The sequence below is a fragment of the Agelaius tricolor genome, unplaced genomic scaffold, assembly GCF_023055355.1.
Source record: "Agelaius tricolor isolate 1412-34295 unplaced genomic scaffold, bAgeTri1.0.p SCAF_31, whole genome shotgun sequence".
In the NCBI taxonomy this organism is placed as follows: Eukaryota; Metazoa; Chordata; class Aves; order Passeriformes; family Icteridae; genus Agelaius; species Agelaius tricolor.
The window spans coordinates 4,531,014-4,549,943 of NW_027269291.1; the positions used below are offsets into that span (position 1 = coordinate 4,531,014).

General features: G+C 50.2%; 1 protein-coding gene across 41 annotated transcripts in view; it reads right to left on the reverse strand.

Moving 5' to 3' along the window:
• MAP3K14 (mitogen-activated protein kinase kinase kinase 14) overlaps nucleotides 1-14,892 on the reverse strand; it is a 29,635-nt gene extending 14,743 nt beyond the window's left edge. For 39 of the 41 annotated variants that reach the window (XR_011682966.1, XR_011682963.1, XR_011682956.1 and 36 more), the window contains exons 1-6: nucleotides 14,647-14,890; nucleotides 6,159-6,431; nucleotides 5,539-5,608; nucleotides 3,204-3,414; nucleotides 2,493-3,089; nucleotides 1,346-1,483 (exon numbers count right to left, since the gene is read on the reverse strand). Coding sequence is in view for 3 of the 41 variants with exons in the window: in XM_071450742.1 (XP_071306843.1) it covers nucleotides 1,346-1,483; nucleotides 2,493-3,089; nucleotides 3,204-3,414; nucleotides 5,539-5,608; nucleotides 6,159-6,411 (1,269 nt within the window). In the remaining 38 variants the exon portion in view is untranslated. Of the gene's footprint in view, nucleotides 1-1,345; nucleotides 1,484-2,492; nucleotides 3,090-3,203; nucleotides 3,415-5,538; nucleotides 5,609-6,158; nucleotides 6,432-14,642 lie in introns of all 41 variants that reach the window. The other 2 variants (XM_071450746.1, XM_071450743.1) reach the window with 2 other exon arrangements.
• Nucleotides 14,893-18,930: the final 4,038 nt, after the last annotated feature.

An 18,930-nucleotide genomic window follows, 5' to 3' on the forward strand; every position in this document is an offset into this window, starting at 1 on the left:
GCTATTCATGGAAAATTAAACAGAGCATAGAGAAGTGTCCAATTTGCATATTAGAACTCTCTGCTTTCAGAGTGTGATCTAACAAGATGCATTTCTGATATAAAGAAGCATCATTTATCCTTCAGTAATTAGGTGGGGGGGAAATGACATTTTGAAAGACTTCAGCTTCTCCTACTTTCATGTTTCCCTTTTCAGCACAACCATCTTCCTTCCTGAAAATACACCCCACAAGGAACAGCTATTCCTCCCAAGACTGTGGATTTGCCAAATGGATAATACATTTAAATAGCTACACACTGACAGGAAACAATCTGGTTGTGTCACCACAAGATTTCACACCTGAACTGTGAGGATGCAGAACAGGAATTAATTTTCTACATGCTTGAGAGATGTTTGTTTCTATAGCTGACAACTGAATGGTTATGAAATGGTTAAATAAATACACACCCTGACATGTCTTGCCTCTTACATCTTTCCACAGGGAGCACAGCAAGCTGGGCCCAGTGTAAATGGGGAAAAAATGAAGATTTTAAACTGGAAAATGAAAGTGATGGTTCTTTTTGCACATAATATTTTTGTACTCAAGGCAAACACTTCCCACACAAAGTTTTCTAGTGAAGTAATGTGAGAAACATCAGTTCACAGGGTTGATGAAAGTATTCAAGTGTAAGTTCAAATAAAATAGTTCACATTTTCCTCATCTCCTTGCATTATTCCTCTGTCTGCACCCCTGAGGCCCCACAGCAGCCCACAAATCAATGCCCTGCTCCAAGTTATATGCCACACACTTCCTACATCATGTGACAATGGCATACCCTGGAGTAGAACAGATCATGGTGCCAGCTTCTGGAAAAACACACATCCTTTGCTGCAGCTGGAGCAGCATCACCTCAGAACAATGTGCCAGCACTGCAGCTGACACTCAGGAGATGAAAGCTCTGTTTTCAGATCCTACTGACTGCCTTGGGTTTTTCCTACTTTATTCCTTTTTCAACAGGGAAATAAATACCTGCCATGTAACCACTTACACCAGACATGGTTTGAGATAAGAATAGTCAGATAACAGACAACCCACGCAGCTGTTGCTCCCCTGCAGTCACTCACAATCATTCAGAAAGCTCTACTCTTGCTTTTCAGCACACTTTAAAGCCAAATGAGCTTTTTTCTGGCTGCTGATCTTGGCCCCTGTGCACATACAAGTCCTCCAGCTGCTTCTCTGTCTGCCATCCCCCTGAGCTTTTCCTTGGACACAACATCACCACTCACTGTGACTGTACAAGGCCCCAAAGAGGGAAGAGATTTCTCTCCATGTGCTGTCTTGTGTCCTTCTCTCACACAGAATTACCTTCTTGGCAGCACACTGGAATCCTGTCTGCTTGTCCTCTATCTTGTACACCTCCCCAAAAGAGCCAATGCCCAAGGAGCCGTGGCACTTGGTCCAGTGAACCTCCTCTCGGTACTCGTAATCCACCGGCTTCAGCTTCTGCAAGTCCAAGCAGAAAACAAAATGAAGCAACAAAAGAGACATTGAAATGTTGAGCTGCATGGAGATCAACATTCTCAGAAGCAGCAAAAGGACAGATAACACAGCACCTCTCCAGAAATCTCAGTACAAGATTACTTCTGTCACAGGCTTGAGATGAAACCCTACAGGATGAACCTACCTGATTTCTGTGGGCTCTGTTGGATCTAACTGAGTGCACCCCACTGCTGTAAAGGCCACCAGGATTTGGATGCTCTGGAGCTCTGTGTTCCTCCTTTCTCATGCAGGACATAACTACAAAGCTGAATCCTACAACTCACCCAGATTCCTGTGACTAAATGCTTTCCTGTCACTGTGGAAGCTTTTCTGCAGTCAGTAGATGGAGACTGTGCCTTAGGTGTCAGTGTGAACACAGGCAGGCAGGTAAGGGACACCTTGAACTGCACAGACCATAATGACAGGGTCACATTGACCCCAGGAAAGTCCTCCAGGAGGACTTTAGGGTGTTGAGAGAGAACTGAATTCAGAAGAAATGAATCATGTCCCTTGGATTTGAATGATTTCTGTGCCCAGGCCCTGTGGATGCTGCAGGAGCTGCTGGTCCCAGTAGAGGCACAAACTGCACTCCTGTACCTCCCCTTCTACCCAGCCCTGCTTTCTGTCACACTCCAGCTCCTCCAGAGCCCATCAATAGTGCAGCCTGGCTGAACAGATTGGGCTCTTCCCCAGCAAACAGAGACATGGCTGAAGACTGACTAAGCACAGAACCACTGCTCAGAGCCAGGCCTGCATGTCTGGTGGCTGAGCACAGCATGGAGCCAGCAGTCTGAGACAGGCAGGGCTTTAATTCCTGCAGAAAACAACCCTGCATGGTTATCTGGCGGCTTCAACCAGATCCAGAACCATTCAGAAATCACAGTTTTAGCAGCAAGCACATGGATGCAGATTACCCCTCTCCCAAAGCCCAGGAGAAGCTCAGCCTCCCACACCCCAGAGTGGCTCAGATCACCTCGTTCAGCAGCACGCCTTCATTCTCACTTGCTTCATGGAATTGTTCCTTCAGCTCCAGCCCACCTCCTCTCCACGTCTTGGCCAGGCTGGCTAAATTTTGTGGTTCACCAAAACTCACACTCCCCTTCAAGGCATCTACCAAATATTCTTCCACAGAAAGCTTGTCTGAACTAGTTTGCACAGATTGGTTGATGCATTTGGTGAAATTATATTCTAAGTTTAGGCCAGATAAGTGACTGTCTTGATAGTTGAGGTCACCATGGAAGTATGTGTCCAGAGCATTCTGCTTCATGGCACGGAGAGGATTGTCCACATGTGGGAAATGGGGGGGAAGGATGTTGTAGGGAAAAGGATGGAGAGTCTCAGGCTGGGGAACAGTGTCCCTCTGTTTCCAAACATGATTAAGGCACTGAATAGGGCTGATCAGCTTGTGCAGTTCAGTTTTGTACTGGCTCCTCGGGGAATGGAGTTTGCCCATGGACAAAGGGGCATGGGCAGGCTTCTCAAAAGGCAGTGGATCATAGCCCAAGTCCTTGTTAAATTCAGGAACCCAAAAACTGTTTCTGTAAAGAGTGCTTTGGTGGGATTCATCCTCCTAGAAAACAAAACCAAACAGCTGAGCAAGAACCTCAGTATAGCCACCAAAATTCACCCAAGAGCTGTTAGGAGTTTGCAGGGACAGTACAAAAGGAAGGTGGAAGATTCTTACCTGGACAGGAATTGGGGTGCAGCTCTCCTGTTCTGGAGTTCTTGGACTTCTCCTGCCAGCAGCCACAGGTTGTCCTTTCAGCTTGGATCTTTTCTTGTGCCTTTTCTTCCTGGCCCTGCCCCGGTGCCTCCCTCTCCAGGTGGGTGCCATCCTGCCCTCCGTGGCGTGGGCCACATTGTTGGGGATGTGATCGAGGCTGTCCGAGCGGCTGCTGGAAGGCAGAGCACAGCAGGGCTCTGAGATGGGACAGCTCACAGGGCCCCTCCAACCCACAGAGGGCAAATTAGCAACTCTGCTAACTCAACAGAGAGCTAAAACACAATTTCTTGACTTCTAGTAGAGGTAAGTTCAAGATCAAGGCCCAGCAGCAGCACCTCTGGGATTGTACAAAAGAAATGTCGGGGTGTGGGGGAGGCAAAACATTCAAGTGACCCAGGGTTTACAAATTCTGGAAGAACAAGGCTGGAATGTACAGTCACAGAATGGTTTGGGTTGGAAGGGACCTTAAAACCCACCCAGTGCCACCCCTGCCATGGCAGGGACACCTCCCACTGTCCCAGGCTGCTCCCAGCCCTGCCCAGCCTGGCCTTGGGCACTGCCAGGGATCCAGGGGCAGCCCCAGCTGCTCTGGGCACCCTGTGCCAGGGCCTGCCCACCCTGCCAGCAACAATTCCTGCCCAATATCCCACCTAACCCTGCCCTCTGGCTGGGGGAAGCCAATCTCTGTGTCCTGTCACTCCAAGTCCTTCCCCAGCTTTCTTTTATGTCTCTTTTTTGAACATAGCAAAGTAGAGGGGAAGGCACTGCATGTCTCCAGGCTGCTCTGAGACAGTTTGTGGTTGATTTCTAGTGAACACAGAGATGATGGATAAATGCAGTCTATTTTAAAATTTATTAAAATTAATGAATGTTTTCATAATATCAATGCCTGCTCTAATTTGAAGGAAAAAAGCTTTGCACAGAGAAGAGGGATGACTAAGAGCACTCAAATAAAACAGCTTCAAAAAGCCAAAATGTGCTGGCTTGTAAAGCCCAGAACTACAACATGATGTCTAAGAATGTGTACAGATATACACAACACTCCAGCTGGGGTCTGCACAGAGATGAACTTTCAAGAGGAATATTTGCCTGCAGTTACTGAGGGTCAGAAAGAGATGATCTCCTTTCAACTCAAATAATTTGTGATTCTATGATTCAATACCAATCATAGCAGCTAGATTTTTAAAATTAAGCTCTAAGAGAAAACAAGATTTTTGATCTTCAAATGAAGCAATTGTTCCATTGATGCAGAACAGTTCTGATACATTTCTCTGCCTTTCCTGATCAGTGATGCAGGGCACAGCCACTCCCTCCATCTTTTCCTATTTTAGTGCTCAAAGATGTCCTAAGTAGAATTCTGGCTGATGGCATCAGCACAGTGCCTTGAGCCTGAATTCACAGCTGGTGTGCATCCCAGAAAACCCCAAATCCCACATAAAACCCCACAGAAATGGGTGACTTTGCACTTTGACAGTCCATAGGACCACATCCTAAAGCCACTGAGCAGTGTCAAACCTCACACCCCACAAGGTGTCTGAAGCCACCAGCAAACAGGCAGCACCTAATTCTGTACCCCAGTGAGCCATTGCAGGTGCTGGGGCTGCCTGACAGGGCTCCAGTGTGTAAGAGAGCTCCAGGATGAGCCCAAACAGGAAGACATTCTTCATGAAGAACCAGAAAAGCAATTCCCAGGCCTCCACTTGTCCATCACAAGTGTCACTGTCCCTTTTACCACTTCCAGTTTCTCTGTGTTCACAACTTCTGTTGTTGATGCTGTCATTAAGCAAAGGTTCTCATCCCCTTTTATCCTTCCAAGAAATTAAGCTGTTCCCTTTTCTGAGGGCTCCTTCTAGCAGCAGCCCAGGTTTCACACAGCTTTTCAGCAGATGGTGTAACAGTTTCAAAAGCATCAACACAGTTCAGTTAAAAAAGACTGAAAATTTCTCCTTGGATCCTTCTACATCAAGCCTATGAACTTTAAAAAAAAATCAGTAATTTCAAAACAAATTTGACCATCCAGAAATAGCCAGAAGGCTACAAGGGAAGTAAATCTGCAGGCATTGCCAATAACACTATGCAAGGTGTTTCAAGTGGTTTGTGCCTAAACTTGTATTTTTTCCTGATGGGAAGATGGTTTGGGAAAGACACATTCTTACCAGGCCTCAGACTGAAGAGCTAATTCCAACAGGAGTGCTTTTGGAAAAACATTTTAAGTGCAGAGAGCCAGGGTGATTTGGAACAAGGAGAGTCAATAAACAGCAGTGAAGAGGGGTGTTTGTATTAGGAAGTCTCTCACCTGTAACGTTTACTGTGAGCAATAAAGGATCTCTCTGATAAAGTGGGGCTGAACTCCTGACTGTTTTCACCTGTGGGGAAAAAACAAACCAGGATCATCACTTGTCTTAAAGCAGGGAAAGTCTCTCCTAGTAACAAGTGGACTCAAACAGCTCTCCCACTGTGCTAAATGAGTGATCCAGACAATCAGTGCACAGTCATGTCACACCACCCACGCTGCATTCTTCCTCCCCCACAATTAGGAGGCTTCCCAGCTATCTCCTGATCCCCCAGCTCTTTCCCAGATGACAGCTTTACTTTGGTTTCCTCCTCTTTATCCCCTCGTTTAAACCCCTTTCAGAAGTCAGCTAAGAACAGGTGCCCCACAGGACACAGACCTGCCTGGGGTGCACAGGTCTCATGCTGGTCTGTTATTTATGCTTTATTCAGTGGATGCTGCCACATTATTAGGAGATTTCATGAGCTTCCTAAATAGAGTCTGGGATGTGTCATCAGCTCCACCCCACTTGGGATTACAAATAGATGTGGCCTCAGCTCTCCAGGAGCGCCGAGGGAGTGAAATCTCATCCCTCTCTGCACATTCCTTTTTCTCAATGAAGCACAGCCCGCCCTGCTACTCACATTCTGCTTGGGCAATAATAGAAATTGATGCACAGCCTCCTTCTGTTTCTTCTTTTGCTGTTCCTCTGGTGATTACATCATTCAGGATTTTCCACTGACTGTGAAAGATGGCCTTCTTTGAATCTTCTACTTTGCAAACACTGCTCTGCTTTTCACTCACTGTCTCCTTCAGCCCCTCAGCAGCTGTGAGCTCCTTTTTGTGCTTGACTGCTGGATCAGGAGCTCCCTGACATGCAATTCCCATCACGGCCATTTCCCAGCTTCAGGGAGACACTGAGCAAGAACAGAAGAACAAAACACTTGTCAAAACCCTTCACAGTTCATGAGGAAAAGGAGGCTCCTGAAGGTATCATCATTAATAAATAATTCAAATCAAGGTCCTGCCCATGTTCTGAGCTGGAGAAGAACCCTGGAGTACCAGTCCTTGATTTCTGACTTGGATCACTGAGGATCTGAATATTCAACATTCTCATGACTGAAAGTATGCAACCATACAGGTTTCAGAGAAATTGAAATGTTGGTATATTCCCTTAAATATAAACAGTGAAACCAAGGAGAAGAAGGAACTCCCATATCACTAAACAGGAAGAATGTTCATCCCCAGGAAAAGGGAAGATAAGAAAGTTCTCTTAGAGTGCACCTGGGGGGAATGCCACTGCTCTCACACCACATGCATGGCCATAAACCCAGCTAATTCCTTTTTTTCCCTGTGCTCAGTCATCCTCAAAGCCATTCCTCATCCTCCCTCAATGAAGCCAGGCTCAGCAGCCAGCCTGCCCACCCACAGATCCTCCCTCACTCCCTTCCTCTACATCACCACCAACTTCTGCAATCCTTGCTCAAGCCCACCAGAAGTGGAGCTTTACAGAGTGCAGGATCCATGGAAGTTGGTGTTGGATAGAGGACAGTGATGGTGCTGGAACAGAGCTGGGGAGGGGATCAGCACAGACTGTGAATGACCAGGAACACAAATGGAGCTCCAAACAAGTCCCAGCACAGGGGAAGGTGGAAGAGAGCTGGGGATGGAAAGGGGGAATCATAAACCAGCATGGAAGCAAAGCACTGAGGGACAGGATGGGGACAGCCAGGGGTGAAAATCTGCAATGTGGAGAGTGAGAAGTTCTCTTCAGCATGAGTCCCTGGGGAATACAGCCTTGGTGTAGGCCCTGATCCACTCATCTTGGATTCTGGAGAAGTTAAACCAGCTGTCTCCTTACAAACTAGAACATGCTCTGTTGCCCCTTAAGTGCAGAGACCCCTTCCTTGTACCAGTGTAAAACCTTAAAATGAACATTTCCACCCTTAAACCTCCCATGGAAATTCAGAAACCTTGGGCAATGTATAGGGGAGTTAAGTAGCACAAACTCAGCATAGGACAAGGAGGGACATTTTAACAGAAGCCAGAAAATCAGATATCAGCACCACTACAGCAGCACACCCTGGGGCTCATCAGCTTCAATCTGCACAAATCTTTCTCTTCTCTTCTCTCCTCTTTTTCCTTTCCTTTCCCTTTCCCTTTTTTTCTTTCCTTTTTTCCCCACCTTAAGCAGCTGCCTGGGGCAACAGGACATTTACTCCAACAGGCTCCTGGCAACAGAGATGAATCAGGAAAATGAAAAAATGAGTGGGTGCTCCATGGCTGAAGGACCACCAAGGAAAAGGGGAGGCATTTGGGAGCCAAGTGCATGAACCTTGGTGCTGTGAGTCACCTAACAACCTGGCAGGTATACAAGGAAAGTCAACAATGACCACATTCAGAGGCCAAACAGAGAACAGCTGCTGTGCAAAAGAAGTGCTGATGACAGTATCCCACTCATTACGGCCGGCCCGCTCCCTCTCCTCTACAGAAATTATTCAATTCTCAGTGCTGTAAAATAATCCCTTGGAGCAGCAGGAGCAGAGCCTGCCAGATGACTAACCCAGCCACCAGTGACCAAACTGACAAGTTCAGGGTTATTTTTATCCTCACTCTCTCCTGACTTGCATTAACTCTGTCTCTCCTTGCCCTCTCCTCACCTTCAAGGTCCTTCAGGGCAAACCAATCCCCATCAGCAAAAAATACATAATTCTACCAGTCCCTCCTTGCCTGAGTCAAAGGAGAATAGAGAGAGGGGAGAAACAAAACTGCAAGTCCTTGTTGCCCTCTAAAATGGCAAAGAATAACAAGGAAACATAACTGAGATTAAAGTCAACAAAGCTCTGCCTCACTTGCAGACTCAAAGAGACCGAGGCAGCAATTGTGAGCAACGGCTCCAGCCAGGCAGAGCTCAGGCAGTTTAATGTGTGACTCAGGTCTGTGGGGCTGTGCAGGGCCAGAACCTGCATGCCCAGCCTGGTTTAACTGTTGCTGCACAATTTTCAGTCCTTGGAAAAGTCAAATGCCAACTATTTTTATGGTGGGTACAGCAAAGCATGGTGGGAAGAAGCTGTGATTAAAAATAAGCAATCAGAACTTTTAAATAGTTTTTGAAGTGTAAGTTCTGCCTGGAGAAAAGGAGGCTCAGGGGCACTTTTATTGCCCTTTACAGCTCCCTGACAGGAGGTTGAAGCCAATTGAGGGTTGGGCTCTGCTCCCAGAAAACAAGAGACAGGACACAAGGAAATGGCCTCAAGTTGTGTCAGGGGAGGTTCAAGTTGGATATTGGGAAAATTTCTTCACTGGAAGGCTGGTCAGGCATTGGAATGGGCTGCCAGGGTGGAGTCCCCATGCCTGGAGGTGCTCAAAAACCAAGCAGACAAGGCACTTCATGATATGGCTCAGTGGGCATGGTGGGGTTTGGTTGAAGGCTGGACTGAATGCCCTTGGAGGTCTTCTCCAGGCTCAGTGATTCTGTGATTCAGAACTGAACAGGCCTGACTCATCTCTGTGCACGTGGAAGGGGGCTAAGAGAGGTGCAAAGAGCTCCTGAGTCCCTTAATTCAGACCCAGGCACTCAGACTCTGCCCAGAGCCACCCCCCAGCTCCAGCTACAAGGGAGACTGGGCAGCAAATCCCACTAAGAGCAGGATTTACCCACGTGAGACACTCTGGAGCTGCAGTTCCCCTGCCTGTTTGTGAGCTCCAGGATGAGCACAGCTTCCTGTACAGACACAGGGGACAGACAAACAGCACAGGGAGCTTCATGGTCCTGAGCTGGAGGCTGCCTGTGTCCTACCCAGAACTGCTTGTCCTCTCCCTCAGCCAGCTGTAATTCTTGATTTCCATATCCTGGACCTTCTTCTTTCTGTGGACATGTGATGGGCTCGTTATTTTCAAGGCAGAAAAGGGAAGTCAGGTAATGATGCAGGAGATAAGAGTGGATAGTGCACTCCTAACCCACAATGGGCTTTTGATACCAGCTTAAAACCTGTTTGCTCCTTATCTTCACTAAGGGTTTACTCACCTTGGGTTAGCTAATGTTAGTTCCCACTGCTGTAAAACAGAAAGTGTGTTTTTACAGAATGAAAGCCAAACAGTCTCAGTTGTGCTCTGAAGGCACCGCTCTGGTGGCAGCTCCTCCCTCAGCCAACGTGTGGGAGAAACTAAAATACTGGAGAAGGTCACCTGAGACTTGAAGGGAGTCAGAACTAATGAGATACTCCAACATTATTAATGTAATTATTAATGTAAGAGACAACCACATGCTTTCTGCTCCTTTAAAACCTCCCCCTTCCTTCTCTAAAATCCCTCTTCAGCTCTTCCATCTCAGCTGGAAGATGTTTGGAGCAGGGATCTTAAAAAAGCATTTCTGTGTGTCATGAAGTGGTTGTGAGAGGAACTCAGAGCTGGACAGGAGCCATGCAAACACCTTCCAGCACTGCACCACTCCCCAGCACACCTTAATAGGGGATCCTGCTTGGTGTGCCTGGCCCCAATCCCCATGGACACCTTAATAGGTGATCCTGCTTGGTGTGCCTGGCCCCAAACCCCAGCACACCTTAATAGGTGATCCTGCTGGGTGTGCCTGGCCCCAGTCCCCATGGACACCTTAATATGGGATCCTGCTGGGTGTGCCTGGCCCCATACCCCAGCACACCTTAATATGGGATCCTGCTGGGTGTGCCTGGCTCCAATTCCCACACACCATAATATGGGATCCTGCTTGGTGTGCCTGGCCCCAGTCCCCATGGACACCTTAATATGGGATCCTGCTTGGTGTGCCTGGCCCCAATCCCCATGGACACCTTAATATGGGATCCTGCTGGTTGTGCCTGCCTCCAGTTCCCACACACCATAATATGGGATCCTGCTTGGTGTGCCTGGCCCCAGTCCCCCTGGACACCATAATATGGGATCCTGCTTGGTGTGCCTGGCCCCAGTCCCCCTGGACACCTTAATATGGGATCCTCTTGGGTGTGCCTGGCCCCAATCCCCATGGACACCTTAATATGGGATCCTGCTTGGTGTGCCTGCCTCCAATCCCCAGCACACCATAATATGGGATCCTGCTTGGTGTGCCTGGCCCCAGTCTCCATGGACACCTTAATATGGGATCCTGCTGGGTGTGCCTGGCCCCAATCCCCATGGACACCTTAATATGGGATCCTGCTTGGTGTGCCTGGCTCCAATTCCCACACACCATAACATGGGATCCTCTTGGGTGTGCCTGGCCCCAATCCCCATGGACAATGGCTTTTGGGAGAATTCCAGTTAATGCTTTGTGGACCAGCCCATACATTTGGTCAAAAAAGACTTGGGAAAGAGCTTTAAAATATATGTAAGGTTTCCTAAGTCAACTCCACGGAATGGAGATTTCTTCTCATCTGACTGTACCCATTCAGCAGCAGTGTCACACTGACATTTAATTTGAAAGCAAAGAAGAAGATAAAAATTATGTTGTCTCAGTGAGGTTTCCCACTTCCTTATGGAGAGGAGTTCTGTGCACAGAGCACTAACTCAGGTTGCCTTTGCAGCTGCTGCTGGTTTGATCAAACACAAGGAGCATTTTTAGCCATGTTGCTTTTCTGACCACCACAACAAAGCAACAGCTGGGAAGAGCCAGGAATTTCTGCATCACTAGAGCAGGGAATGTCAACTGAGAAGAACACCACACACCTTTTGGGGACCTTCCAATCCTACCAGCTGTCAGTGAGTATGGCAAAAAGTGCCAAGTCTGTAGCCAAAAGAACCTAAACAGGGTATTAGCTACAAAATCCTTGTGCAAAGCCACCAAACCTTGCCAAGGAGCAGCTTCTTCCAAAGGAAAAAAAAAATAAATTATACTTCTTATACTTGTTACATGGATGGATCACATTAAAAAGCTGGTTTGGGGCCAAAGGCACGTATGTGTACATATATACTTCAGGGACATACTTTAGATATATCCATATCTATAGCTATATATACATATATATATACACATATACACACACACACATATTTACACACACATATAAAAATTAAATAAATTAAAGGATTCAAGGCCAGGTTGGACAGGACTTAGAGAACCTGGGATAGTGGAAGGGAGTGAAAGTGGATGAACTCCAAGGTCCCTTCCAACCCAAACCATTCCATCATGATTTGTACAAGCCCTTCAGAGCCTGGGCACCCCTGCCCTCCATCCCTGGCTCCTCTGTGCCTGCACACGTTTCAGATGGAACTGAAATTCAGACAGTTCCGGTTTTGGCTGAGGCAGTTTAGGGCCTGTTACTGTAGCCCAGGCCTGGGTGGAGATTTAAACTGCTCAGAGCTGTCAGCAGGACAAGTTTCAGTTTGTGTCAGAAGGGACTTCAAAAAACCCAATTGTAGCACTCAGCAGCCCCCCCAACCTCAAAACACATTTAATGCTGCTTTAAGTGAACATGTCTAAGGGGGGGGAAGAAGACTTCTCTTGTGTATCTAAGAGCTCCAAAGTGAAAATAAATAGAATGCCTGACTGATTAAAATCCTGGTGAGTCAGAGCAGCAGTTGCTATTCCAGGGAGCTCTCAGCCTTCAATAACCACTGTGACCCATCCAGCCATTCCAGGGGCTCCTGCACAATCCCCTCTGGTCCCTCTCGTGTGGATCCACAGAGGAACACCAGGGAAAGCTGCAAACCTCCTCCCAGAGCACCACAAGGTCGCTGTTTGAAGCGCTGCACTATCAGCCCCACGGAGGAGCACGTCCCATTACAAACGACAGGCAGTGTGTAAACATGTTCTTTAAAGTGGTTTGATAGTAAATACTCCCAAATCCTCTTTCAGCCACTGCTGTTGCTTACTGTAAACATCAGGATAATGAGCCTGAGTTGTTTTTGTTGTTTTTTTTTTAGTTACCAGACATTAAGATATTGCAATAGCTTGGTTACAAAATCTGCAGGGAAATATTTGACTGGGTTTAATTATCAGCAGATTTCCAAAAGCACCCAAACACACCTTTATATCCTCATTTCCTCGAGGACAGCCCGAGCACAGCTCAGCCCTGAACAATTCTTTTCATGCTGCTGAACAAAGATATGAACACCACCACTTGCCCAGAGTTTACAAACACTACCACAAGCCCATTCACTCCGAGAATGAGCAGTTTTTCCCAACCCTTTTGTAAACAAGGAGAACAGAAATAATCAGAACAAACTTCAGCCTGATAAGGATTTGCTTCCCAGCTGTTCTCACAGAGCTCTCAGGCCACTTAACAACACCATGGCTTTGACAGCCCACTCATGGAGTTATTTCCTAAACTACAACAAAATGATACAATAAAGCACCTAAAGGGACAACTTCCAGCAGCCACCACAGACACACCTGAAAATCGATTCTGCCCAAGCAGGTGGAGCCAGGCTGTCACCAGTTGTCACTTTACACTGCTTTGCAGCCTTACATTTCAATCATATTTATAAAATCCATGTAAATCCATGGGGAAGCAGTGACACTGGGATGCTTTACTGGCAAAACCAACCCAAAAGTCTAGTTAAATTTAGTATTGATAGAAGCAGTTCTACATTATCTTTTTGTATGATTGGTCCTGCCAATTCAGTTGTGACTATAAAATCAAAATATGAACTCATTGGGATGATTTCTAACTGTCCAGCCTGAGCAGACTCTCATGAGACATGAGGAAAAGTGGAGCAGAACTGCCTTTAGGAAAGACAAGGTCCATTTTCTTCACCAAACCCTGATCAGCAAAGCCCACCCTCCTACAGATGCAATTCCCACATGTCTGTCCCTCCATGCATCCTCATGTCCCTCTCCCAGCATCTCCAGACCCTTTCCTAGCTCAGGGCTCTTTTATTCCCAGCCATCTGCTGATCTCAGAAGCTGGAAATCTTTCTGTCCTCCAGGCCTCGACCCCTCTGTCTCCACCAACACATCTGACACTTGCCAGCAAAGGTCAAAAGTCACAGAAGGAAAGCTGATTCACCGTCACTTTGCCTCCATCCTCTTGGCACTTATAATAAAAATAATAATTCAGCACCTCATCACTGCTTCAACAGTTCAGCTCTACCCTCTCCCATTTAACACAGAAAGAAAACTCAGGACAGACTCATTAACTTCAAGTTCATTAACTCTAGTGGTGTTGGATCAGGTCCCACAAACCCTTTAGGTTTTCAGTTATGTTTGTTTGTTATGCTCCTTCACAGTGCTCCACAACATTCAGTCTCTTAATACAGTTAAAATTTAATAGTTAATAGCAAGTGACTCATTCCCAAGGAATCCGGTGGCCGTGCCAATTAACAGACATCAACTGAGGTAAAATGCAATAAAGCAGCTCACTACAGACACACTCAATTCAGCTATTCTTATCACTAATGTCACAGCACAGAAGCGTGAATTATTACTCATAAAAGCATTCAGAAAGCCAGTTAAAAAAGAAATTCAGACTTTGTTTATAGGTGCTGGTTTCAGACCGCTGTGTCGTCCATGTGCAGGAGCGCTCAACACATGTTTCTAATGTAACCAGTTAAAGCTGACAGGAAGCATCTGAGATCAACCACAGCAGCAACTTATTAATCAGCAAAGAAACATATTAACCTTTGGCCAGAAAAAAAAAATAAAAAGAAAAAAAGGGGGAAAAAAAGGAGTTAGGCATTTAGTTGTGTTAAAAGGAATGAAAGGGACCGGGTGGGTCAGGTGAATTAAGGTCCGGCTCGGCTGTGTTGTGATGAGCTGAGCTCATCCCTGCATCCTTCTCCCTTCTCCAGGGCCCGGGATCAGCCAAGTCCCTGCACTGGGAGCCCCGGGAACCGGGAGATCAGAAAGCCGGGCTGCCCGAGCCACCGGGAGCTCGGGGATCTGAGGGGCACCGGGAGCCTGGGGCACCGCAGACCCGAGGAGGTGCGGGGCAGCAGTGACATCCAGCTCCGAACACCCACACACAGCGCCGCGAAAGGAGCGGCGGCGGCGGGGCCCGGCGAGCCCATCACCCGCTCGGAGCCGCCGGCCGGGCCGGGGCTCCTCACACGCTGCTCCCGCCGGCAGCCGCGGAAGCTCCGCCAGGCCCTAGCGGGAGATGCACCCCGCGGCTCCCAGCCCGAACGCCGCACCCCGGACCCGCATTCCGTCTCCGCGGCGGTGGCCGGGCCCGCACCTACCCCTCCGGCACGGCTCGACTCAGCTCGGCTCAACCCGGTCCAGCCCGGCGCGATTCTGCTCAGCCCGCCCGGCACAGCCCGGCGCGGCCCCTCAGGCCTCTTCGCCAGCTCCCGCTCACTGACAGACGGCACCGGGCCATGGTCCCGCCCCCTGTCTCCTCACAGCCAATCATCGCCACGTCTCGCCGTATGACCCCGCCCCTTCTCCCAATCACCGCGCGGTCCTTGCCCCGGCTCCCCGGCCTCAGGCCGGCTGGGTTTCCCAGAAGTGGGCGGGGTTTTCTGCCAACTAGGCCCCGCCCTACGATTCTCCAGGCGCCGTCGCGCTGCGCATGCGCGTTCCCCCGATGGGGCGGGGTCGGGAGCGGCCGCCGGTCCCCTCACGATCGTCCGCCATGTTGGCTGTGGCTCTCGCCGGTCCCGGGCCCCGCCGTGTCCCTCGGTTCCTTCGGGCAGGGGGTGACAGGTGTGTTGAGGCCACCTCGGAGCCCCCTCGGAGGTACCTCGGTGCCGCAGTAGCGCGTTTTCCCTGTCAGCAGCTGCTCCAGAGAGTCGCCCATTACATTGCTCTTGCCTCCGGAAACTGAGACATTCTACTGATTTTTTTTTTTCCTTGTCTAAGACTCTGTCGCCCTTTCCTGGTGAAATGACAAGGGAAGGGCCACAGGAGCGTGTGCCCCCATGCCGGCGCTCCTCCCGGCGGTGAGGAGTGGGAGGTGTCAGTCCTGCTGTGGGGAGATTTGCAAGTGGTATTAGTTTATAACTTAACTCCGATCTCCCCAGTAAACGACGCTTTATTATTCGCGTTATACTTTGCCCAAGTACGGTTATGTTTTGCTTTGACACTAAAGGAAGGGGTGGGTGTGATGACTTGGTCCTTGACTCAATGAGATGGGGGAGCCATGGGAAATAGAGCATTTCAGAGGTAGTTTCAGAGCTTTCAAGAAAGGATTCTGATGAACTTAGAGAACCATAGAAACATGGATTGGATGTGATTGGAAGGGACCCTAAAGCCCATCCAGTGCCACCCCCTGCCATGGCAGGGACACCTTCCACTGTCCCAGGCTGCTCCAAGCCCCAGTGTCCAACCTGGCCTCGGGCACTGCCAGGGATGCAGGGGCAGCCCCAGCTGCTCTGGGCACCCTGTGCCAGGGCCTGCCCACCCTCCCAGGGAAGGATTTCATCCAGTGCTTATTCCTTCTGGATTTGGACTCCTCCAGGAGCAGGGAATGATTCACGGCTCTGGCAGAGTCTGTGTGTGAGAACCACAGGGATGGTGCTTGGAGCAGCCTTTGAATGGGAAGGAGCAAAATCCCACATCCCTCACCTTCAGCATACACTGGCTCTGCACAAACTCCTTGCATAGTTTGGACAGAAATTTTAACTTCCAGCAGCTCTTTCATAGGAGGAGTCTACTGTGTTGGTTGATTGATGTTGGTTGCACTCACTGGTCTTAGAGCTTGTTTCCAACCTGAATGATTGTATGATCTGTGTTGCAGAACAGTCCCCTGTTGCCCATTTAACTCTGGGTATGAAGCCTGAGTTAAAAGAACCCATCATAGTAGGTCACTGTCACACCTCATGTGTCGTAGTCGATGGGATTTTCTGCAGGTTACTCCAGAACTTGTGGAATTGGTTAAAGTGCATGGAAAATATGGGGAGTGGGGTTGCTCTCATCAGCTCAGCCCTCCAAGGAGAGAGCTGGTAGATGAAGGTGGCTTTCAGTCCTCCCTGGAGCAGCTCTGGGTTGGGTGGATGGAGAGAGTTGAGTTCTGGGTTCATGTTCTGTGTGCTTTCATGCTTGGGCAGAACATGTTAGAGTCACAGAGCCTGGGATCCACAGAACCTCCAACATCCCTGAGTAAAGGATCATCCTTACAGAGTCCCACAATGGTTTGGGTAGGAAGGGAACTGAAAGTTCCTCTGCCATGGCAGGGACACCTTCCACTGTCCCAGGCTGCTCCAAGCCCCAGTGTCCAGCCTGGCCTTGGACACTGCCAGGGATCCAGGGGCAGCCCCAGCAGCTCTGGGCACCCAGGGGAGCATTTCTTACTAATTCAAGCTGAAGGAAACTTTGAAGAGAGGCAGGAGTTGTGACAGTAGCTGGTCACAATATTTGACATAATTTTCCTTTAAAAGTCTGAGGTTATTTTTACCAGAGTAGTTGAGGTGATTGTGGTGTTGCATTTAGGGGTATTTATGACCTTGATATTTTTATCACAGTAGAAATAAGCGCAAACAAAGTTTTTGACAAAATATAAAAGACCTTAATACCCATGTTGTGGGTTTGAACAAGCCACACTTTCCATTGGAGTTATGTTCTGTAGTTGTTGGGGATGAGGGAGGGAAGGAGGGGGACAGGATTGAGAAAAGCACACGTGGAGCTTGTCACAAGCCCAGGTTCAACACTGAAATCCAGAGCACTCTGCTTTTCTCTTGTGGTCAAATGGTGTGAAATGAATCAGTGGTCTCAGTATTACCGGCAGAGAGGTTTGTCACTCTTGGAGCTGTAAAGAATGTCTGGAAGGCACGGATGGAGCATGACGGGTGTGACAATGACGCTGCAGTCAGCGAGCCGCGCTCACGGCACAGGTACAGCTCGGACATGGGAGGAGCAGGAGCACGTCCGGACCACCCCGAGCTCCCGACGGCTCTGCAGCCGCAGCAGGGCCTGGGGCACGGTGAGAGCCCCGCCTGGGCCACCCACCGGAGCTGCAGCGGCGCTGGGCCCGCTCTGCCCTGCCCCTCCGGGCTCTGCCCTGCCCCTCCGGGCTCTGCCCCTCCGGGCTCTGCTCTGCCCCTCCGGGCTCTGCCCCTCCGGGCTCTGCCCTGCCCCTCCGGGCTCTGCCCTGTCCCTCCCGGGCTCTGCCCCTCCGGGCTCTGCCCTGCCCCTCCGGGCTCTGCCCCTCCGGGCTCTGCCCTGCCCCTCCGGGCTCTGCCCCTCCGGGCTCTGCCCTGTCCCTCCGGGCTCTGCTCTGCCCCTCCGGGCTCTGTCCCTCCGGGCTCTGCTCTGCCCTGCCCCTCCGGGCTCTGTCCCTCCGGGCTCTGTCCCTGTCCCTCCGGGCTCTGCCCTGCCCCTCCCGGGCTCTGCTCTGCCCCTCCGGGCTCTGCCCTGCCCCTCCGGGCTCTGCCCTGTCCCTCCGGGCTCTGCCCCTCCGGGCTCTGCTCTGCCCCTCCGGGCTCTGCTCTGCCCCTCCCGGCTCTGCCCCTCCCGGCTCTGCCCCTCCGGGCTCTGCCCCTCCGGGCTCTGCCCTGTCCCTCCCGGCTCTGCCCCTCCGGGCTCTGCCCTGTCCCTCCCGGCTCTGCCCTGTCCCTCCGGGCTCTCCTCTGCCCCTCCCGGCTCTGCCCTGCCCCTCCGGGCTCTGCTCTGCCCCTCCGGGCTCTGCCCCTCCGGGCTCTGCTCTGCCCCGCCGGGCTCTGCCCTGTCCCTCCGGGCTCTGCCCTGCCCCTCCCGGGCTCTGTCCCTCCCGGGCTCTGTCCCTCCCGGGCTCTGCCCCTCCGGGCCCTGCCCCTCCCGGCTCTGCCCTGTCCCTCCCGGCTCTGCCCTGCCCCTCCCGGCTCTGCCCTGTCCCTGCCGGCTCCGGTTCAGGTCCCCCTGTCCCTCCGGGCTCTGTCCTGTCCCTCCCGGCCCTGCTCTGCCTCTCCGGGCTCTGCTCTGTCCCTCCCGGCTCTGTCCTGCCCCTCCGTCCTGGTTCAGGGTCTCATACGGCCGGCTCGGGTTTCTGTTGCAGCAATCAAACCCACAAGTAGCTCTGAGCACCAGCACACATGGAGAGAATGCAAATACAGCTGTGCTCCTGTTTATGGAAATAGCACAGGGCGTATCTGTACTTGGTTTGAAGAGTTAGCACAAATAGCTGCATTAATAATTGCTGCAAAATATTCAGTGTCCTCCTTTTGGGTGCCCCAGTAGTGTCAAGACCTACTTGTGTGATTACAGTTACAGTTCAGAGAGCACCCACAGCCTCACAGAAACCTTTTGTTCCTGCCTGGGTTGATGATGGTGATCCACTCTGGGACCAGTGGTTAGGAAAAGCTCTTAGCTGGGAGTTCCTGATCTGTTACTCCACGTTTGGTGTGTGTGAGCCAAGAGCAGCAAGTTACAATAAAAGGACTTGAGCTAGGCAGGGCTTTGGCAGCTTCAGTGTGGGATCCAGAGATGGAGACAGCTCATTCCACCTTGGCTCATCTCCAGCATCATCCCACCAATCCCAGGGACGTGTCACCATTTTAACAAAGGAGAATTCTGACCACAAGACACCCACGCTGTCTTGTCCTAAACCC